This window comes from Populus alba, chromosome 5, assembly GCF_005239225.2.
Source record: "Populus alba chromosome 5, ASM523922v2, whole genome shotgun sequence".
Taxonomy (NCBI): Eukaryota; Viridiplantae; Streptophyta; class Magnoliopsida; order Malpighiales; family Salicaceae; genus Populus; species Populus alba.
The window spans coordinates 3,765,435-3,783,617 of NC_133288.1; the positions used below are offsets into that span (position 1 = coordinate 3,765,435).

The window sequence follows — 18,183 nt, forward strand, 5'->3', positions numbered from 1 at the left end:
TCGCAACATGCACGGACATATTCAGGATTTCCACGGATCGGAACATTTGTAATGTTTTTAATATCAAAACTCCTTCTGACAATGCCAAACTTTGTTGTCAGATGGATCTATCTTTTCTCTAGGCAACTGCTTCAATACCTGCAAAAGAATTTATCTCCTTTAACACTGCTATTCTTTAACACGGATTTTGCTTACAATTAAGCAACACAAATGGAGACCTCAGCATCTTTAGAGTCTAGCTCTGATGTCTTTCCAACGAAAGCATAACATTTAGAGAAGACAGAGCAGTTTTTTAAAAATATTCGACCTATTAGACCAGTAAAAATATTCTTAAAAACATCACAACCTGCTGAAATCAGGGAAAATAATCAAAACTTTTAAATTCTGGATGGTTTTTCCTGTAGAAATGATCACATTCACCGAGTATTGCTACCTCAAGTCCTTGAGTTCCAAGCTTGACCCAAGGAATATCAACTCTCTGCCCCTCTGCCATCTTAGATCTTCTTCTTACTGTAATCTCTTCTTTTCTCTGCTTGTTTACATCGAAATGCCAAGTCTATATAGAAGATGAAGTGAAACTGTTGAAGACTATTGGAGGCTGCAAAGTCCACGGTCATTGCTTATATCAGTTTCTTAAGAGGTCATTGATTATGTCACTTTATTGTTTCCTGTATCCATTTTTATTCACTTAGCACCTAAATCTTGACTGCCAACAAAAGAATTTAAGAACTCATGAGCTATGGCTTCGTTCTTCTGTTATATCTTCTGAGAAATTGAGAATAATTAACCATCGAAAGTAATTCACTACTTGAATTATTGTCAAAATGGCAGCTCAGTAATTCACTGCCATTTTGATTTTTTTTGGTTGGATTGTGATGATGCAGTTTCGGCTTCTAGTCCAGTCCGCTTGCGTGTCCACTCCAAAAATTCTGAACCTGGAAGACGAGAATATGGTTGAATAATTCATAAATTGGAACACTTTACTAAATTGCAGATATTATCTTTGACTCGTTATAAATTTTAAGTCTCTTGATACTCTCTGTTTCTCTCTTTTTTTTCCTCCTCCCTCCCCCCCTCCTCCCCTATCACCACCAGCTGGATATCTCTCTCCCCACTGCCAAAACACCACGAGAAGCTCTAAAACACTCGTCTCTCTCTACATCACCCATCTCTCTCTTTCTATAGCTCTACCCACAACAACCTCTCTCTTTCTCTCTCTACCAGCTGCGGGGCAGCCAAAACACCACCATCAGTCATCGTTACCAGTCATTTCACTTCTAAAAGTATATTGAACACCACTTTCCCTCGATTAATTTTATATAATTTATGTTCAATTAATATTAATTTTACTTTATTGAATGTGATGATTTTGAATTAGAAATTAGCTTAATTATAATAATTTATAGCTGATAATTGATGTATTAATTAACCACATGGTATTAATAAATTAAAACTTTGTTGTGTTGTTTAATAAAATATTTGATAATTTATACAAGAAAACTCTTTTAGTATAAAATTAATCTAATTTCTAAATAATTCTCAGATAATTACACAAGCATCACAAATAACCGGTCCATCTTGGTCAATTAGTAATGCTAGTAGACAAGTTTCCATGCAGGAAATTATTAGTATTAAACCTCATTTAAATTAAATATTTCACAATAAATCTCATTCATATTCACAAATTTTACTGCAATAAATTTCATATTCAACTGCTACTACATCATTTATATACTGCACAATTGTATTTGATTTTTCTTATTTGAATGTTAATTACTTATTTTCAATTGATCATTTGAAATAAATTAATTACATGTTCTCTGTATTTTCTGTTAATATATTAATTACTTAAAATTAAATTGTAAACAGATAAAAATATCATAAAATAATAACACACAAAATATAAATTAATAAATTTAAATATTGTGCTACCTGTCACGTCTTGAAATGTACTGTGAATTGAGATTGAAAAGACAGTATTTTCCTTATGGTCTACTCATGTTAATTAATTAATAATAATATTATGCTTCATACGTATTAGGAGAAGAAAGAAGGCAACAAATTTACGAGTTAGAAAATTATTTAACTAAAAATATTTCCTTACCATTTGGGAGCTAACAACCGTTGAGCATGAGATTTAACTAAAACAAGAAGGTTTCAAATGAAAAAAAAAAAAAAAAAACTATGCGAGGAGGTAAAAAGAGTTTGAAGGACCCAATCAAAAAAATTTACTCCTCGAAACAAGCATAGAAATAAATTCATTTAATATTTTTTATTTATTTTTTCAATTAAATATTTTTTTATTTTTTCTGTATAAACACGGTCTAAAAGTCTATTTTTGTCACTAGTTAGAAAATATAAATGAAAATTATTAAGATTTATTTAAAACAATGAGAATGAGCAAAAACGTAGGGTAAATTAATTAGTAGCACCCCTCCACCTTCCTGGTGAAATGATGAATGGTCCTTTTGTACTTCTATCTTGGAGGCAAAGAAAAGGGAGACTTTGATTAAAAATTAAAATTAAAATTAAATAGAAAAAATAAAAGTAAAAGAGACCCACTTTTTAGGTAAACAATTCAATCGGATAATCCATTAAAACAGCACTTCCACTAATCATTGGCCTTCTTTGACCACATAAAGATGGGAATCTAAAGCTCCATATAAAAATAGCTTTGTTGGGAAGCCATCATTCCATTCTCGATGCTTGTCCATCAATATAGCATCCCAAGAAGAAGAAGAAGAAGAAGTAGAAGGAGGAGGAATGTGTTTGAAAGTATAATGGTAATTGTTTTTCAATTTTATGCTAAAATATATTAAAATAATAATTTTATAATTAGTGCATTGAAATAATTCAAAACATGTAAAAAAAATTAATTTTTCATAAAAAAAATTAATTTTTTTGAAAATGCAGGTTAGTCTGGGTTTCCAAACGCTTGTAAAGAAAAAAAGATAGTCCATTTTCTACCACAGTTAAAACTCGTGGATAAGAACTCGTCCAACTCATTATAGTAAAACTCGTGAATGTTAAGTTTGCTTCTTAATAGTCATGAGTTCAGGTCTTTTCAGAGTTATTAGAGGTTTATGTAATTATTAATTTTAGAACTCGTGGGATTAATTAAAATATATAAAAACTAATTCAAACACTCAAACTAATAATAATAAAAAAAACAAAAAAACAAAACATTGTGAATACAAGTAAAACAAACTACAGCTACATCAAACAAACAAACTCTAATGCTGCTGTATGTGCAAAAAACGGTGAGAATTGATTGACAGAACAAATTGTAGGGTCCAATTTTTGTTGTAAGGCCCAGCTGAAGGGCCCATCCTTGAGCAGAGATGGGCCCAAAGTACATGACAGTACAACGTTGTGGGAATCATTACATCGCTGTTGCCTCACCTCATGATAGCTCCATCCATCCATCCATCCATCCATTATGATCACAAATTAAAAGGAAGAAGAAAATAAAGATAAGAACAATTATCATTACCACTTCAATGATAGCTCGGTTATATGATACTTTTACATGCCTCTTGCCTGATTCGACTTGCTTTTAATTCAGTGTGGTGAATGCTATACATTCCCAAATTCACTAATAAAGAAGAAATGATTTATCATCTTGAAATTAATATATAATAATTTAGAAGTAGCTTTAAATATTGCAAGAATAAACTATATAAAGTGCCTCTTTGAAATATTTATGCTATTTGGAAACGCGGTCTAACTCGTGTTTTTAAAAATTTTAATTTTTTTGTTTAAAATTATTTTTTTAAATATTTTTAAATTATTTTAATGTTTTAATATCAAATAATTTTTTAAAACTAAAAAAAAATATTATTTTAATATATTTTTAAATAAAAAATATTTTAAAAAATAATTTAATTATAATTAAAACACACACAAAAAAAATAAAAAAGTTTGGGACCACCTCAAGGTTGTGGTTGGGATGGCAAGTGTTCAAAGCCATACATCCTAGCTAGGTCAAATCATTCAACTCCTACTCTTAGATAACATAACCATTCCTTCTTCTTTACGTTGTGCTAGTAAGAAGGGATTCTCGACTTCAATTTACTTGAGCAAGAGCTTTGCTAACTTGGCTTAATTAGCGTGATTTGATGTGGCTAATTACGTGTAGTAAAGTATTAGTTGTGCTAATCAAAGACTTTGCATACCCTCTGTAATTAAATCTGGAGAAAAATGAAAAAAATAAAAAAAACCAAGAATTAGGAAAAGGAAAAGAATAAAAAAAAAAAGTCCCGGTTGTCTTCAAACAAAATGGCAACACTCTAATTATGGACACCAGATGGTCGGCTGTAAGACATGTCTGAATCAACCACACAACATGTAAACAATTAAGAGAGGGAAAAGAAAAAAAAAACTTTCTGCCGCTCCATAAAGAAGAAAGTAAAGGCATGGATATATAAAATTAAAGGTATCATGCATGCTTAATCAGCTACAGCTGATTAGGGTTTATGACTTAGAGCCGCCGGTGATCGGTTAATGGGAGCATATACATACAATTATTAGTGTAAGGCAAATTCCCCACCATACAATCCGATGTCTTGAACCTCCTAAACAACTTGATTAAGAGAATAAATTAAAGGATGAAAAGGAGCAGCAGCGAGTCCAAATCACAACCAACTCTCATCAAAGCGTAAGCAATCGATCTCTTTTCTAATTTCCAAAGTCGAAGGCATCACTTTACAGGCTAATGTTCCATGTGTTACCTCCCAAGTGGTATACAAGTTCTTCAAAATAATTGCTTCCAGTGTGTGACTGGCACCAATGAAAAAGCAGAACGATCTAGCAAGTAGGCTTATGCAGATATATAATTAAGGAATTGTGAGGAATAAACAGGTTACCATCATTGATGAACGAACGAAAGGGCCACGTAGAAAAAGCAATCTTCCAAGTAAATTATGCACTCCCCCATCAAGAGAAAAGATGGGTTTTGATAGGCTAAGGTGTTTTTTCCTCTCTTTTGCTTTATGTGTCAACCTTATGGAACAGCTATGAAGCCATGCAAACTGGTCCCCTGTATACTACTTGCGTTTCAGGCTCTTTTTGGTACATAGTTGATGCTTACTTTATAGCAACCCGCAGGGAGGGAGGGAGGGAGGGAGAGAGAGGTGTCATCAATGGAAGGGTCTTCCCGCTAAAGTTACACAGGAGGCAGCTCTTGGGAAATTTAGAAAACCTCACTAACCTCTCTGCATGTGGTGGCCTAGGCGTGACAATATTCAATTTTTCTTCTTGGGACCACCCTGTATTTTTTTCTTTCTCTGAGTTCTACTTTTCAATTTTCCTTTTAGAGCTTTTTTTCCTTTTTCCTGTTTAGTTTAGTTTCCAACATGCTTGTCTGCTCAAGATCTGACCCGGTTTAGGGCTAAGATACTGTGTTACTGGGTCAATAATTTTGTTTAAAACAACATAGTTTACTTCTCTTAATGTTTTTGCGTTGGTCCGACCGAGTCTCACCTGAATTATATCAAGTAAATCAATCAGGTTGTGGGTAATCTACTAAGATATCTAAGTTTAGCCGAGTTATTATCCAAAATAATTTGAAGTAAAACCCAGCTCGAGTAAGATTCCAAATCGTTAAGTTATATTTTCAGTTGCTGTTAATTACTACTGTATTATATGGCACAGTTAAAAGCGTGGCCTAGTTGTTCAGCAGATATATTCCACAAATTATTTGTTCATGGTGCCAACTGCCAAATATATTTTAAGAAAATAATTAATTTATGTAGAATAATGGATCAAGTATTATTTAAAAAATATATTGTTTAATAAAAAAATATCTCCACCGTTTAAAATCAGAAAAGAATTGTGTGGTATGATGGTTTATGGCATCCTAGAATCCTAGTCACATAAAGAAAATAGTGGGGTTGTAAGCAACTGGAGGAAGTAGCTAGAGATTTAACTCCTCTATATAAGTATTCCTCTCTACTTGTATAGTTGTATACATCCTCTCATATCCTTCCTTATCTATGAAACCTTCAACCAGAAGAAAGATGAAGAGGCAACTTCTAGCTAGCCCTAAACAAGTGCATCGCCGGGCGCGAGCGGATGGACCTAATCATGCACCACTAGTAGTTGAAGCTGCCAGCATGATCTGAGCTTTCCTTAATTTTCCAATACGGGAAAGACTAGATCATGTGGTAGTTTCATCTATTGATGGTAGCATGGAAAACCCTAATCAGCTTAAACCCTATTTTCATCCACTGATCTTTTTCTCCAGACCCCCCATTAGGATTCTGTCTCGGAAAGAACACTGGATAAGGTATGTCATCTTTTTCTGTTTGATTTTTTTTCTGATCTTTGTGTGTTTGTGTTTGTGTATATATATATTCCTTTATTGTCCTGTTTCTTCTTTCTCTGACCACCTTCTGCTCTTTGATGTTGGGATGCTTCTTTTGTAGTATCTGAAGTTGTTTATGGACTATGTCTGTGTGTTCTCCTTTTCTACTAGCGAGATGTGATCTCTTAGGGTTGTAACCTGTAGGAGACAATTTTTTTGTCTTAGCTTGGTTGGTGCTTTTGAGATCTATCTTCTTGTGCCTTGAAGAGATTGTGATTTTAGATTCCTTCTGTACGGTCATGTCAATTTCTGATACTGTGTGTGGGAGGCGTGGGAGTGGAGGTCCGGGGTGGGTTTTGTTCACGAGTCAACGAAATTGTAATCATGAAAATGGCTAAGTAATGACTGCAAATGCATGAAATATTGGACCAGTCCATATAATGATGAACCAGCATGACATAAATCTATGCAACTGGGTGTGAATAGGGCCTCAGATCTGGTAGAGGACAAGACAGCTTTTCTCCTCCTCATCTTCTTCGTTTACAACTGCGGAAATTCAAGCACCACAGGTGAGATCATACATATTTCTTTTATTGATGATGAAGAAACAAACAGATTAGTCTTGGACCTTGTAAGCACACCCCCTAGTGGAACCTCACAGCTCCAGGGATCTCACTCTACAATGCAACAAAACCCATTCTTGGATTCTCAAAATCTCTCAGACAACCATAGTTGTGGAATTTTTCAAGGACATGGAAAAAAAATAAGTGTAGAACCAGTTTTATTTCCCAGTATAGAAGCAGGATGGATATTGTCAATCTGTCATGGATCTCGAATTTTAATATAAACTTTATATCAAATATGATTAATTAAAAAAAAAACTATACCAAGCCATTAATTTTATGTTCTTTTCTTGATTGCAATCATTATATTAAGATCTAATTAACCGACCTTCATCAATTTCAACTAGATGACGAATTCAAGTAAATTAAGGTCCAAGTAGAAGGAAAGCATACAGACAAATGGTTTCTTATCTCTTGGTTAATCAGTCCATATTTTCTCTACGTTTTTCCATTTTTCTTCAGAGAAACAACAATTATATATTGTGATATTGTCTCCAAATTCGTTGTTCTTGACTAATATTAAGCATCTCTTTCTTGATTTCTATCCTCTTTTGTGGGGATGAAGTATAGGATCTTCGGAAGAAGCAAGTATGGTCAATTTTCTACGCCATGAACGTCATGGCACTGCCTAATTAATATGTGGAGTCATAGAATTTCTTCCTCCATTTTGGATATCTCTATCATGTTATTAGACGGTGCATGCCTGTCTGGTGAGCTAGAGTAGTCTTTGTTGTAGTCATTTAAGGGAAGAATATAATTTTTTTCTGACTCAGTACTGTCAGCTCCTAATTACATACTGACTTTTATTTTTTCTGTGATCCATGCGTCATTTGTTTAACAAAAACTCCGTTAACTAGCATCTCAAAACTTAATTAATAGTTGAGAAATCAATTAAAATACTTAACTAAATGGCTTAAACATTGGATTAATTAAGCGGTCATTTAATTATCTCTAGCACTGCTGCAGCTTTCATATAAAATAAGAACGGTGAAATTAACCATTTATATAGAAGGAGGGGACCTTGATCCTGTGAGTTGCACTCCATCAATGTTTAAGACAACCTTGTGTTTCTCATCACTTGGGTTGTTGTAGCTAGGATGTCATGTTTTGTCTCTGTTTGGAAACTCGATTTGGCTCGGCTCCATAAAAGCTTTATAAGATTCCCAAAAGCCACCCACAGTAGAGAAGAAACGTCACCAGTCTGCCTCTCTTCACGGGTTTTCTTTTTGTCTCCATCTTCAATTCAGGTACAAGAACACATGGTTTTTGGGTTCCTTGATAGGGTTTGTTGCAAGCCATTAATGGGACTTTCACATGAAGTCAACTAACCCTAGCAGGCATCTTCTCGACGCTGGCATCGTTTGGTCAATTACTCAAGTGGGTGACGGGCACATGGGTTAGAGTAGGATGTGACATCTTCAGCCCAGTACAAACCTTCTTCATAGGCAGTTATTTCAAATTTCAAGGATTTGAACACTCGAGGGTAGGAATATTAAAGTCTAGGTTGAAAGATAAACAGGTAGGTTCTCTTTAGTTCTTAAAGATTGACGTGAGCCTTCTCTCTCTGTGTCCCTGTTTAGTACCAATAATAATGTTTTAGCATCCAGCAGCCTGCTGAGGTGGGTGATCACTGTTTTCTTAAAAGAATGGCTTTGAAAAATGCAAGATCTTTGACATGAAGCTTGTGGGTTTCTACCTCTCATGGAACACTACAATGAAGCTTCTTCTTGGAAACAAAACAAGATAGTTCTTGATCAATTCAAGAGCTCGCATGACTTGCAGCTATAAATTGAAAACAATGGAGTACGAGTTACTGTGACTCAAAGAAACGCACAGCTGGTGTTATATATATACATTATAAAATAAAACCAATTAAATTAAAATTATTGTTAAAGACATAATTTAAATTAATTATCACTATGTATAAAACAAAAAAAAATCTGAGGTAAGTTAATTTAAAATATTTTAAAGTTATTTTTGTATTTTAAATTAAATAATTAAGTAGTCATCTATCTTAAAAATCATGACTTTTCATGATTTTATAAAAATCACCTTCCACTCTTAAAAACTCTAAAAAATTAAGGAGTTGATCTACAGATCCTAATTATACCTTGCACAAACCAAGAGAGTGGTGACCATTTCATATGAGTTGGAGTCATACAGCCATCGAACTCACTGAATTTTTTTTCTCCAGAATTCATTTCCGATTTTGTTATTAATGATGCTTAGAAAAAATCACATTGTTAATGAAGTTTACGTAAAGTCGAATTCATATGCACAAATTTCATTATTCTTAAGACTAAGACTCTAAAGAATATTTGAATAATCCTTTTAAGTAAACTTCATTTTATTTTTTTGATTGATTGCCATGCAATGTCATCAACAATACTAAAAAATTATCAAATCAAAACAGAATTATCGATAAAAAAAAAATTAATTGGTACTTTTCAATGATAATAACAATGGCATATGTATGTCTAACATTTACATGGTAATATTACTGATTGAAAATATATCATCAGTAATTACCGATAAAATAAGAATAATTAAAAAATCAAGAAATATTATGTCGATGATTCCATCGATAAAATGACATATCATTGTTTACTGATGGCAATTTTTCATCGCAATATTTTGTTGAATAATTTAAAAATGTTATAACCGATATTAGCCTCGTCATCCCCTTCTTCCTCTCTTTCTTTTACTTTTTAACTACAAATCCAAACAGCAACCCCCATACCCCACCTTATTTTGCCATAAATTTGGGCTACATCATCTCAAATTCAACCACCGAACATTTTATAATATGAGCATCATTGTATTGCTATATTGTTTTCTAAATATGCTCTACACTTAGTTAGCAAACCTCCTCATTTAATAATATCTCACAAATTCTCATGGAGTAGTACAATCATTTTTTTTCTCATTTTGGTGTTAATTTTTTTTCCCCTTTAACTTGATCATTTTTAGGCTAAATTGGTGGTCAATTACATCCAAATTGTTTTAAAAAAAAAAAAAAAAAAAAAAAAAACTAAGTGGTAGTTTCAAAATTGGTAGTATATGTTTAATTCAAACTTTTAGATTAATAACATTTCGGCACCTTAAGTTTTTGAAAATTCAATTGGTATACAAACTTCATTTTTCTTATTTTTAGTTTCTAGTTTGAGAGAAGAGAGAGAAAGTCATTGGATTCTGATAGTGAATAGAAAAAATATCGATTGACACTATTTCTAGCAACCAAAATGATCGATTTTGGTATTAACAAGCTTTTTTTTTATGAAGAGGAGTTCCATTTAGATGTTCTCATCATCATCATTTAAGATGATAGATCTAAACTTGAGAAGTTTTTTGGATTGATTTTTTTATTTTTTTAACAAATTTTTAAGTTGTTTAAAGCCACAAATGAATTAATCAAGGTCTTTAAGGTGTTAACTAGGTGTTTTGGATTAAAAAATGGCTTAAAACTTGAAGTTTTGAACATAAAAAAAACTCTTTATTCGTATTTTAGGGCTGCAAACGATGCGCATGGGCTAGGCCTCTTATTGAACTTGGTGAAGTATATAACCAAGATCACAAGTTTGTTTTGTCGTTCCCTTAAGTCTTTTTTTAATTAAATGTTATTTTTTAATTAATTTTATTATTCAGCATTAATTTAATTGATTATTGAATTTTTTAATTTTAATTTTATAGAATTGCTATGGTCTCATAACCCTAACTGATAAGTTTTGTTAATCATCGTAGATTGACTCAAATCAATATAATATGTTGTTATTTTAATATTAAATAAAAATATTATTTATTATATTATTATCTTAATATTTTTTTAAAATATCATCTAATAAATATCAAGGTTTATATTCATGATCAAAATCTTTTTAAAAAAAAAAATATGTTAGTCAGGTTTTTTTTTTGAAGTTCAATTTTTTTTTAAATGGATCCGTTATCAATGATCTAGTAGAATTTTAGTACGAAAATACCATTATATTAAAAAATTATTCTCTAAGGTTATTATCCAAAGCCCAAGACATAAAGTTAGATATCCAGAAGTTCATGACCACAAGCCCAAAATCGGTTCCAAATGGTTGTGGTGAAGGAGATGAAGAAAACCCCGTCACTGTCACTGTTCTCGAAGACACTGCCCCTCTTCTTAAAACACTACAGTCTCCACGGAGAAAGTCTGGAGCCTTATCAATCTTTAATGGGTCCCAATCTCAAAATGGGATTAAGAAAAGAAAGAAAGACATCTCCTGACCAACAGGAGCTTGTGGTGGTGGGGCATTCCATTTTAAATTTTCAAGGCAGTAAGGTACTCTTCTCTTTCTGTTTGATTCTGTCTCTATAAGTTTTTACTTTTCAAATATTCTTTTCTGTGTCTCTTCACGACCAATTTAATACTTTCCTCTTTCAATCTTGTATTACTTCAATAAAAAAATAAAATGAAAAATCAAGGCAAAAGATTTCCATATTGAACAATATATGGGAATTGGCCAAAGTAGAGTTTCTCGGTAGTGATTGTTGTGGTAGCATTTGAAGATGCCTAGAAATGTGAAATGGGGATGAGGGGGCATATAATGCATACCATTTGCTTTATTATTTGATTTCAAAGGTGGGGTTTTGCTATGTTTGAAGGGGGCATATAATGTGAATTGGGTTTGATATAGCTAACTGTGTTTGATGAAGAGGATCACAGAAATTTTAGTTCTAGTTTGCTTAGCTTGTGCTTTGTCATCAAATTAGCATTTTTTTGGCTGAAATTAGAGAGAGTCTTTGAAATTTTTACTTCATGTTTCTGTTAATATATGTGATTGATTTTATACTGGAATTGGATAATGTTTTTTAATGGGGCAATAGTAAAATAGTTCTCCCTGTAAGCTGGTAAATAAAATTTGCATAGAAGGGCATATCGAGACAGCATTGCATATTCAAATTTATGAGAAACTATAAACAAAGGACAAGAAAAAAAGCACATTTTAAAAATAAGGACTATTTGACTCCGAACTCCGAGTACCCTTGTAATATTAAAATCTAAATGAGAAGTTACAGAGGCACATGGAGAATACGAGGCTTAACTTCTCGAATCTGTTGCAATGGATTGTGACTCGCTTCCCTTCCAAAACTTTTGCAGTTTTATCATGTCTTTTGGTGGACGGAGACGGCTTGTTATAAAATGCATCTGGTGGTTGGTATTGTGCCAAGCCACCAAACTTAGCAGCAAAATTCCGAAATGAGAGTTCATGCTGTGGCAAATACCATCAATTAGATTTCTTTTTTGATTTAAGTGTCAAATATATTATTTATGCCTCTAGGATGCCTGTAGAAAATTAAGTTGTTGAGCTTGTGGGATCTTTAAACTGTGGATAGTGTAAAATTGATAGGAGCGTAGAAGATAATAAAATTGACAAATATGGTTAAAGTTACTTTGACCATAGAAGCCATGACAGCTTTATTTTTTTCAAGTAGTCACCTTGAATATTTTCTATGATGATCTCCACTGCAGACCAGAATAAAATTCAGATTCGAAGTTTCTTCTGTTGTTTCCTTCTTTAATATGTTATGTAATTAGTTTCCTTTATAGTCCTTTTTCTTCTGTGGCACCATATATTTTAGACAGTGAATGTCCTATGTAGTGCGGGAGTTGCATGAGGACTATATGTCGAAGAACTGAAATACTAAGTTGCATGTTAATCATATTCTTACACAACTCATGCATTCCTAGAAGCAAGCGCGCATGGCCATGTATATCATAGGAACAAAGAAAATAGAATAGCTAACAAGTATTATGAATAATGATAGGGGAAACTTTTGGGGTAAAGGTCATTGGTTTGAAATTACTATTCTCAAAATCAACAGCTAATTTGTAATTCCACTAGACCTTGCTACCCATCTCTCTAAAACTCCACCCTGTAGTTTACCATTTGATGGAACTGTTCATGAATGTTCTCACACCAGTGCATGGGTGAACACTTTAAATCGTGTCTCCGTGTCAGTTCATGCATGTACACAAGTGTATATCTTACACTTTGTTCACGTGCTCAAATATCATGTCAGCTACTTTGTATTCTGATATTTGTTCATTAACCTTTTGTGTGAGTAACTTGTGCTTCAGTGCAATTAAGCTACATCTCAGTATGATTTGTAAAGAAACGGGGCATATATTATCATGCATGGTGCTCTAGTCATCCTCTCTTGTACCAGCAATGACTTCTTAAGTTATTAAACCTTTGAAATGAGAATGGTTTCTTCTTAGAAAGAATTTTCACAATCCATCTATGAGAATGTAGTTGTCTCTGCCAATAAATCTATGAATTCCCATTTTGGAAAGAGCCTGAGTTAAATCACTTGATAGTTATTTCTCTCAATCAAATCCTAGGCTGAAAGGTCTCTTTTTGACCTAGCTTTGTAGCCTCAGTGAAGGAGGTTCCTTTTAAGTCTTTTAGCTTTGTAGCCTCAGTGAAGGAGGTTCCTTTTAAGTCTTTTTATCTGATCTTCTATTGGTGTGCCTGTGACAACAAATAGAAGCAATAAAAGATGAGAGTTAAATTAGAACAAGAACTTTCTCATGAATCGGGAATTCCATGCAAATATAAAGGATATAAATGCAATGGCTAGATTCAGCATTTCCAGAAATTTGATTCTACATATTCTATAAAAGAAATTGCTAACAATAAGCTTTGAAATCTAAATTTATATAAAACTTTCTTATCAAATCTTTCAGCGGGGTGGTGTAAGAGAGAAGGACAAATGATTGGTGGCTATATGTTTTTAGGATCCATGAGCTGCTTGGAAGAAACTGGAATGCACTTCACAAGACAACCAATTGGCCACGACAGAACTGCAATGCCAATGCAGGCACCCCACTGTTCCCAATTCAACCTCTCAGTGCTGGCAAACTTCTTCAGAAGCTCCACCATTATCACTTGAAGAATTATTGTAACTCCAATGATTGCCAAAAATAACTTGTTCTTATGTATCCCCTTGAATATGTTCTTCTTCTCCAGCTTCCTTGCATTGAACTCATTAAACACTTGGCAGAGGACAAAAGTGTTGAAGATGAGGGTGTTCTTAATTTTCTCATCCACGCCAAATATGGCTTTTCCCTTGAATTGCAGAGTCAGTAAAATGGAAACCTGATACAGAGCCTGAGCAAGGAGGTTCCTCCACATGATTTTGGTAATAAGTGGCTCTGATCGACCCACAGGTGTCCTTGCCATGAGATCATTGGTGGGTTGCTCGGTAGCTAGGGCTAGTGCTCCCAAGGTGTCCATTATGAGATTAACCCACAGCAGCTGGACTGCAGTTAGAGGGACTTTACCAGAAGAAATAGCCGCAACGAAGTTGATGGTCAGGGCAGCGACATTAACAGTGAGCTGAAATTGAATGAACTTCTGAATGTTGTTGTAGACACATCTCCCCCACCTCAACACAGTTACCACTGAGCTGAAGTTATCGTCCAATATGACAATGTCTGAGCTCTCCTTTGCCACCTCAGTCCCTTGAATTCCCATGGAGAGCCCAATATCTGCTTCCTTTAGAGCGGGGGCATCATTTGTGCCATCACCAGTGACTGCTACCACATGGCCTTTCTCCTTTAAACACTGCACCATCAGAAGCTTGTCAAACGGGGATGATCTTGCCATCACCTGGATATTGTCAATCATGGCCATTCTCTCTTCAGGTGAGTAGTTTCTGAATTGCACACCTTCTACTACTGCGCCATTCTCCATGTCTTGTTCAGGACTGAGAATCCCACATTCAATAGCTATAGCTCTCGCTGTATGCACATTGTCACCAGTTATCATTTTAACATCCACTCCTGCATTCTTACATGATTCTACCGCTGTTCTAACTCCTGGTCGGCATGGGTCTTTCAATCCAACAAAGCCCAACAAGCTCAGCCCACTTTCTTGAAGCTTCTCAGAGGCCTCCCCATTGTCTTCTGCAACTTTTTTGTGGGCAAAAGCAATGCATCGTAGGCTTTTGGATGCCATACTCTGAATTATGGCCCCAAACTGCGCTTTCTCTTCCTCATTCAAGCTTTTTAGTTCTCCATTTCTGACATAATAATTTGAACAAATGGCTAGTATCATCTCAGCAGCCCCCTTCCAGTGCGTGTGAATTGTCTTCTCATTGTTTTTCCTCATCAATACTCCGCTTCTCTTTTTCTCAGAGTTAAAGGTCTCTACGTGTACTATCTCACATTTTCCCTTTGTTTCATTGATATTCATTCCCAAATCCAACAGAGCCCAAGAAAGCATTGCCTTTTCAGTTGGACTACCAGTGATTTCAGGAACTAAAGTAGCATGTGAATTGTTAACAGTACCTGTTGTGTTTAAAGCAACCCCTTCTTGTAGTAACTGATAGACCTCTGATTCTATTTCAGTTAAAGAACCATCATCAATTGTCTCTTTCCCAAGCCAAAATTCTGTAACCTTCATCTGGTTCAAAGTAAGAGTGCCTGTTTTGTCTGTGCAGATTATTGTGGCTGAACCCATTGTTTCACAAGCAGAGAGTTTACGAACCATGGCATTATCTTTCATCATTCTCTTCATAGAGTAAGCCAGAGTTAGAGTTACAGCTAGTGGCAGACCTTCCGGAATTGCCACCACGACAATAGTCACGGCTGCAGCAATAATGCCCACCACTGAATCCAGCACATCACTGAACTTTGTCTGGCTCCCAATGTATTCTTTGCGACCATTGTCATCTCTAGTGTTTCCTGTAAAGTACCTTATCATCAGAACCGCAAGAACAAGGACGGCAACTGTCAATCCAACCTTCCCTATAGAAGAAGTGAGCTTGTTGAGGCGGGCTTGCAATGGAGTTTGCTCATCCAAATCATGACATATTGAACTCATCATCTCACCCCATGCTGTGTTCATGCCAACAGATGTAACAACCATGAAACCAAAGCCATCAGTCACCTTTGTACCGGAGAGCAAGAAAGGGTTGTTCTTGCCATTCACCTCAACATGGTCGCTTTCACCAGTCATGCTAGATTCGTCCACCTTCAAAGAATAACCATTCAAGAACATCCCGTCAGCAGGTATCTGGTCCCCTATCTTCAAAGACACCACATCCCCCACCACCACGTCAAAAATTGATAAATGATGGTGCCTTCCATCTCTCACTACTTGCACGTTTATATTGTTGCTCTCGTCAGATAACTTCTCAAATTGCTTGGATTGCTTGAAATTGCTGACAGAGGAGACAGCAATGACAAGAATTATAGCAACAATAATGCTTCCTCCATCATACCATCCTTCTTTCAGGCCATGCTGTTTGATACCAAATCCCAGAGACATGATAGCACAGACCAAAAGAATAATAATGGTCATGTCCTTGAATGCTTCAACAACGAAGCTTAGAAAGCTTTTCGCAGGAGGCTTCGTAAACCTATTTGCACCAAAAACATCCCTTCTATGCGCAACACCAGCCTCCTTTGCACCATTCTTGACATCAGTTTCTAGAATTGTGGTGGCAACTTGTGTGACTCCTCCCAGTTGTTTCAAAGATTCAAGGTTCTTTCCTTTCACCATATCTGCTAGTGTTCTCTGATCAACATTAATCAGAGAAACAAGGTTCTCACTTGGGGTATCATCACGAACGTCAAGAGCAACATAGGAGAGGGAACGCAAGATCTTGGTCTGACTCTCAAGAGCCTTCTTGGAAAAGGAGCCAAGAAGCCTCGTGAAGTATATGGCCGTGTAAGCCATCCTCCATCTTCTCTGATTGCGTTTTGACTCTGGTAAGAGATTTTCTCCATCAAGGACGATTTTGTCTCCAGTTTTTCGAGATCTCATGGTCATGACTACGTAGGAAAACAAGCTCAAGACTCGGGGTATTTAAAACAAGCTAGCGACACTGGTTTTTTTCCTTCTTGGAGAATAACGAAAACGACAAGTTGTAAAGGACGCAAAAGAGTTTGTAAACAGTGTCTAGGGTTTTGATGATAGAGACTGGATGGTGTTATGCTTTATAGTAGAGGAGAAGCGTAACGGGCAATTCGCAGGAAGCTGCACTGTAATTTCCATGAATCTACCGTGTTGGTTCCGAACACGTTTTATGAAAATTCAATTTTTAAAAAAATTAATTTTTATATATATTTTTAGATTGTTAATGTTATAAATGTATTTTTAAAAATAAAAAATAAATATTATTTTAATATATTTTTAAATAAAATACTTTAAAAAGGAGATCTTTTCGCTTCAGGTTTGTTGACTGATTTCTTCCTATTAAGGACTTCCTTAAGTGGAAATTAAAGACTCCTTTTATTTTCCTTTTGTATTTATTGCATTACGGCCATGTTAATCGTACTTAAATTCATCAATTTCCTGGAAGCTGCATTTTAATGAGAAAGATAAATAAAGATATATAAAGACTGTCCTTTTATTTCCCTTTTATTTATTGTTCTGTTTTCTATTTTATTTTTATTTTTTTGCCTGAGAATTTCTTACTTTTCCTCTCGATCTTCCTTTCAGAATCTTAATCTTCAGGAAAGTGAAATGACACTTTTATGCAGGAATCGGATTTCCTTTTCTTTTAGGTGTTTGAGAGTGTGGTAAGTGGTTGTTTTTCAAATAACTTTTCGTGCCAAAAAAGCATGTCAATAATATTTTTTTTTATTTTTTAGAAATTATTTTTTGATATCAGCACATAAAAACGATCTAAAAAGTACAAACCGTACTTAATTTTAGCAAAAAAAAAAATTTGAAATTTTTCAAAAAACAGGTTGAATCTTTATGTCAAACAGCCTTTAAATCCTTCTCTTATCAACACACAAGTCACAACGATCTTTCCAAAATATATTCGACTGTGGAAAATATAAAAGAGCATATATAACCTAGTTGGTAGCATCCCATTAAGAAAGATTCGCTCATATCACCCTCTATATGCTCAGTGATGATTATTGGATTATTAGATTAATTCTTGATTATTGATGATTCAACTAGGATTAGTTTGTTTTTATTAAATTAATATTATTATTTTTTTAAATAATTAATTAATATTAACTAATCGAGTCAATAATGTTTTTTTGTCAAATAAAGATAGGCTTAGTGACCATGGCAGTCCACGAAGATCGAAATTCAGTAAGAAAGGAATAAATAGTAAAGTCACCAAACGTGTATGTGTTAAACACGACGATCATGACTTGGTACAAACTACCGATTCTGCTCGATTTAATCACCATTTGGATGGCATAGGATATGCTATATGGTTTTTTTTTTTTTACATAACTATATTTAATTGATTTATTTT

The 18,183-nt window shown here is 34.4% G+C and overlaps 1 protein-coding gene across 1 annotated transcript; it reads right to left on the reverse strand.

The window, feature by feature from the left end:
• Nucleotides 1-13,597: 13,597 nt before the first annotated feature.
• LOC118051513 (putative calcium-transporting ATPase 13, plasma membrane-type) lies at nucleotides 13,598-16,857 on the reverse strand. The gene has a single exon (XM_035062185.2). It carries the CDS (start codon nucleotides 16,731-16,733, stop codon nucleotides 13,680-13,682), a length of 3,054 nt encoding a protein of 1,017 aa, XP_034918076.1. The 5' UTR covers nucleotides 16,734-16,857; the 3' UTR covers nucleotides 13,598-13,679.
• Nucleotides 16,858-18,183: the final 1,326 nt, after the last annotated feature.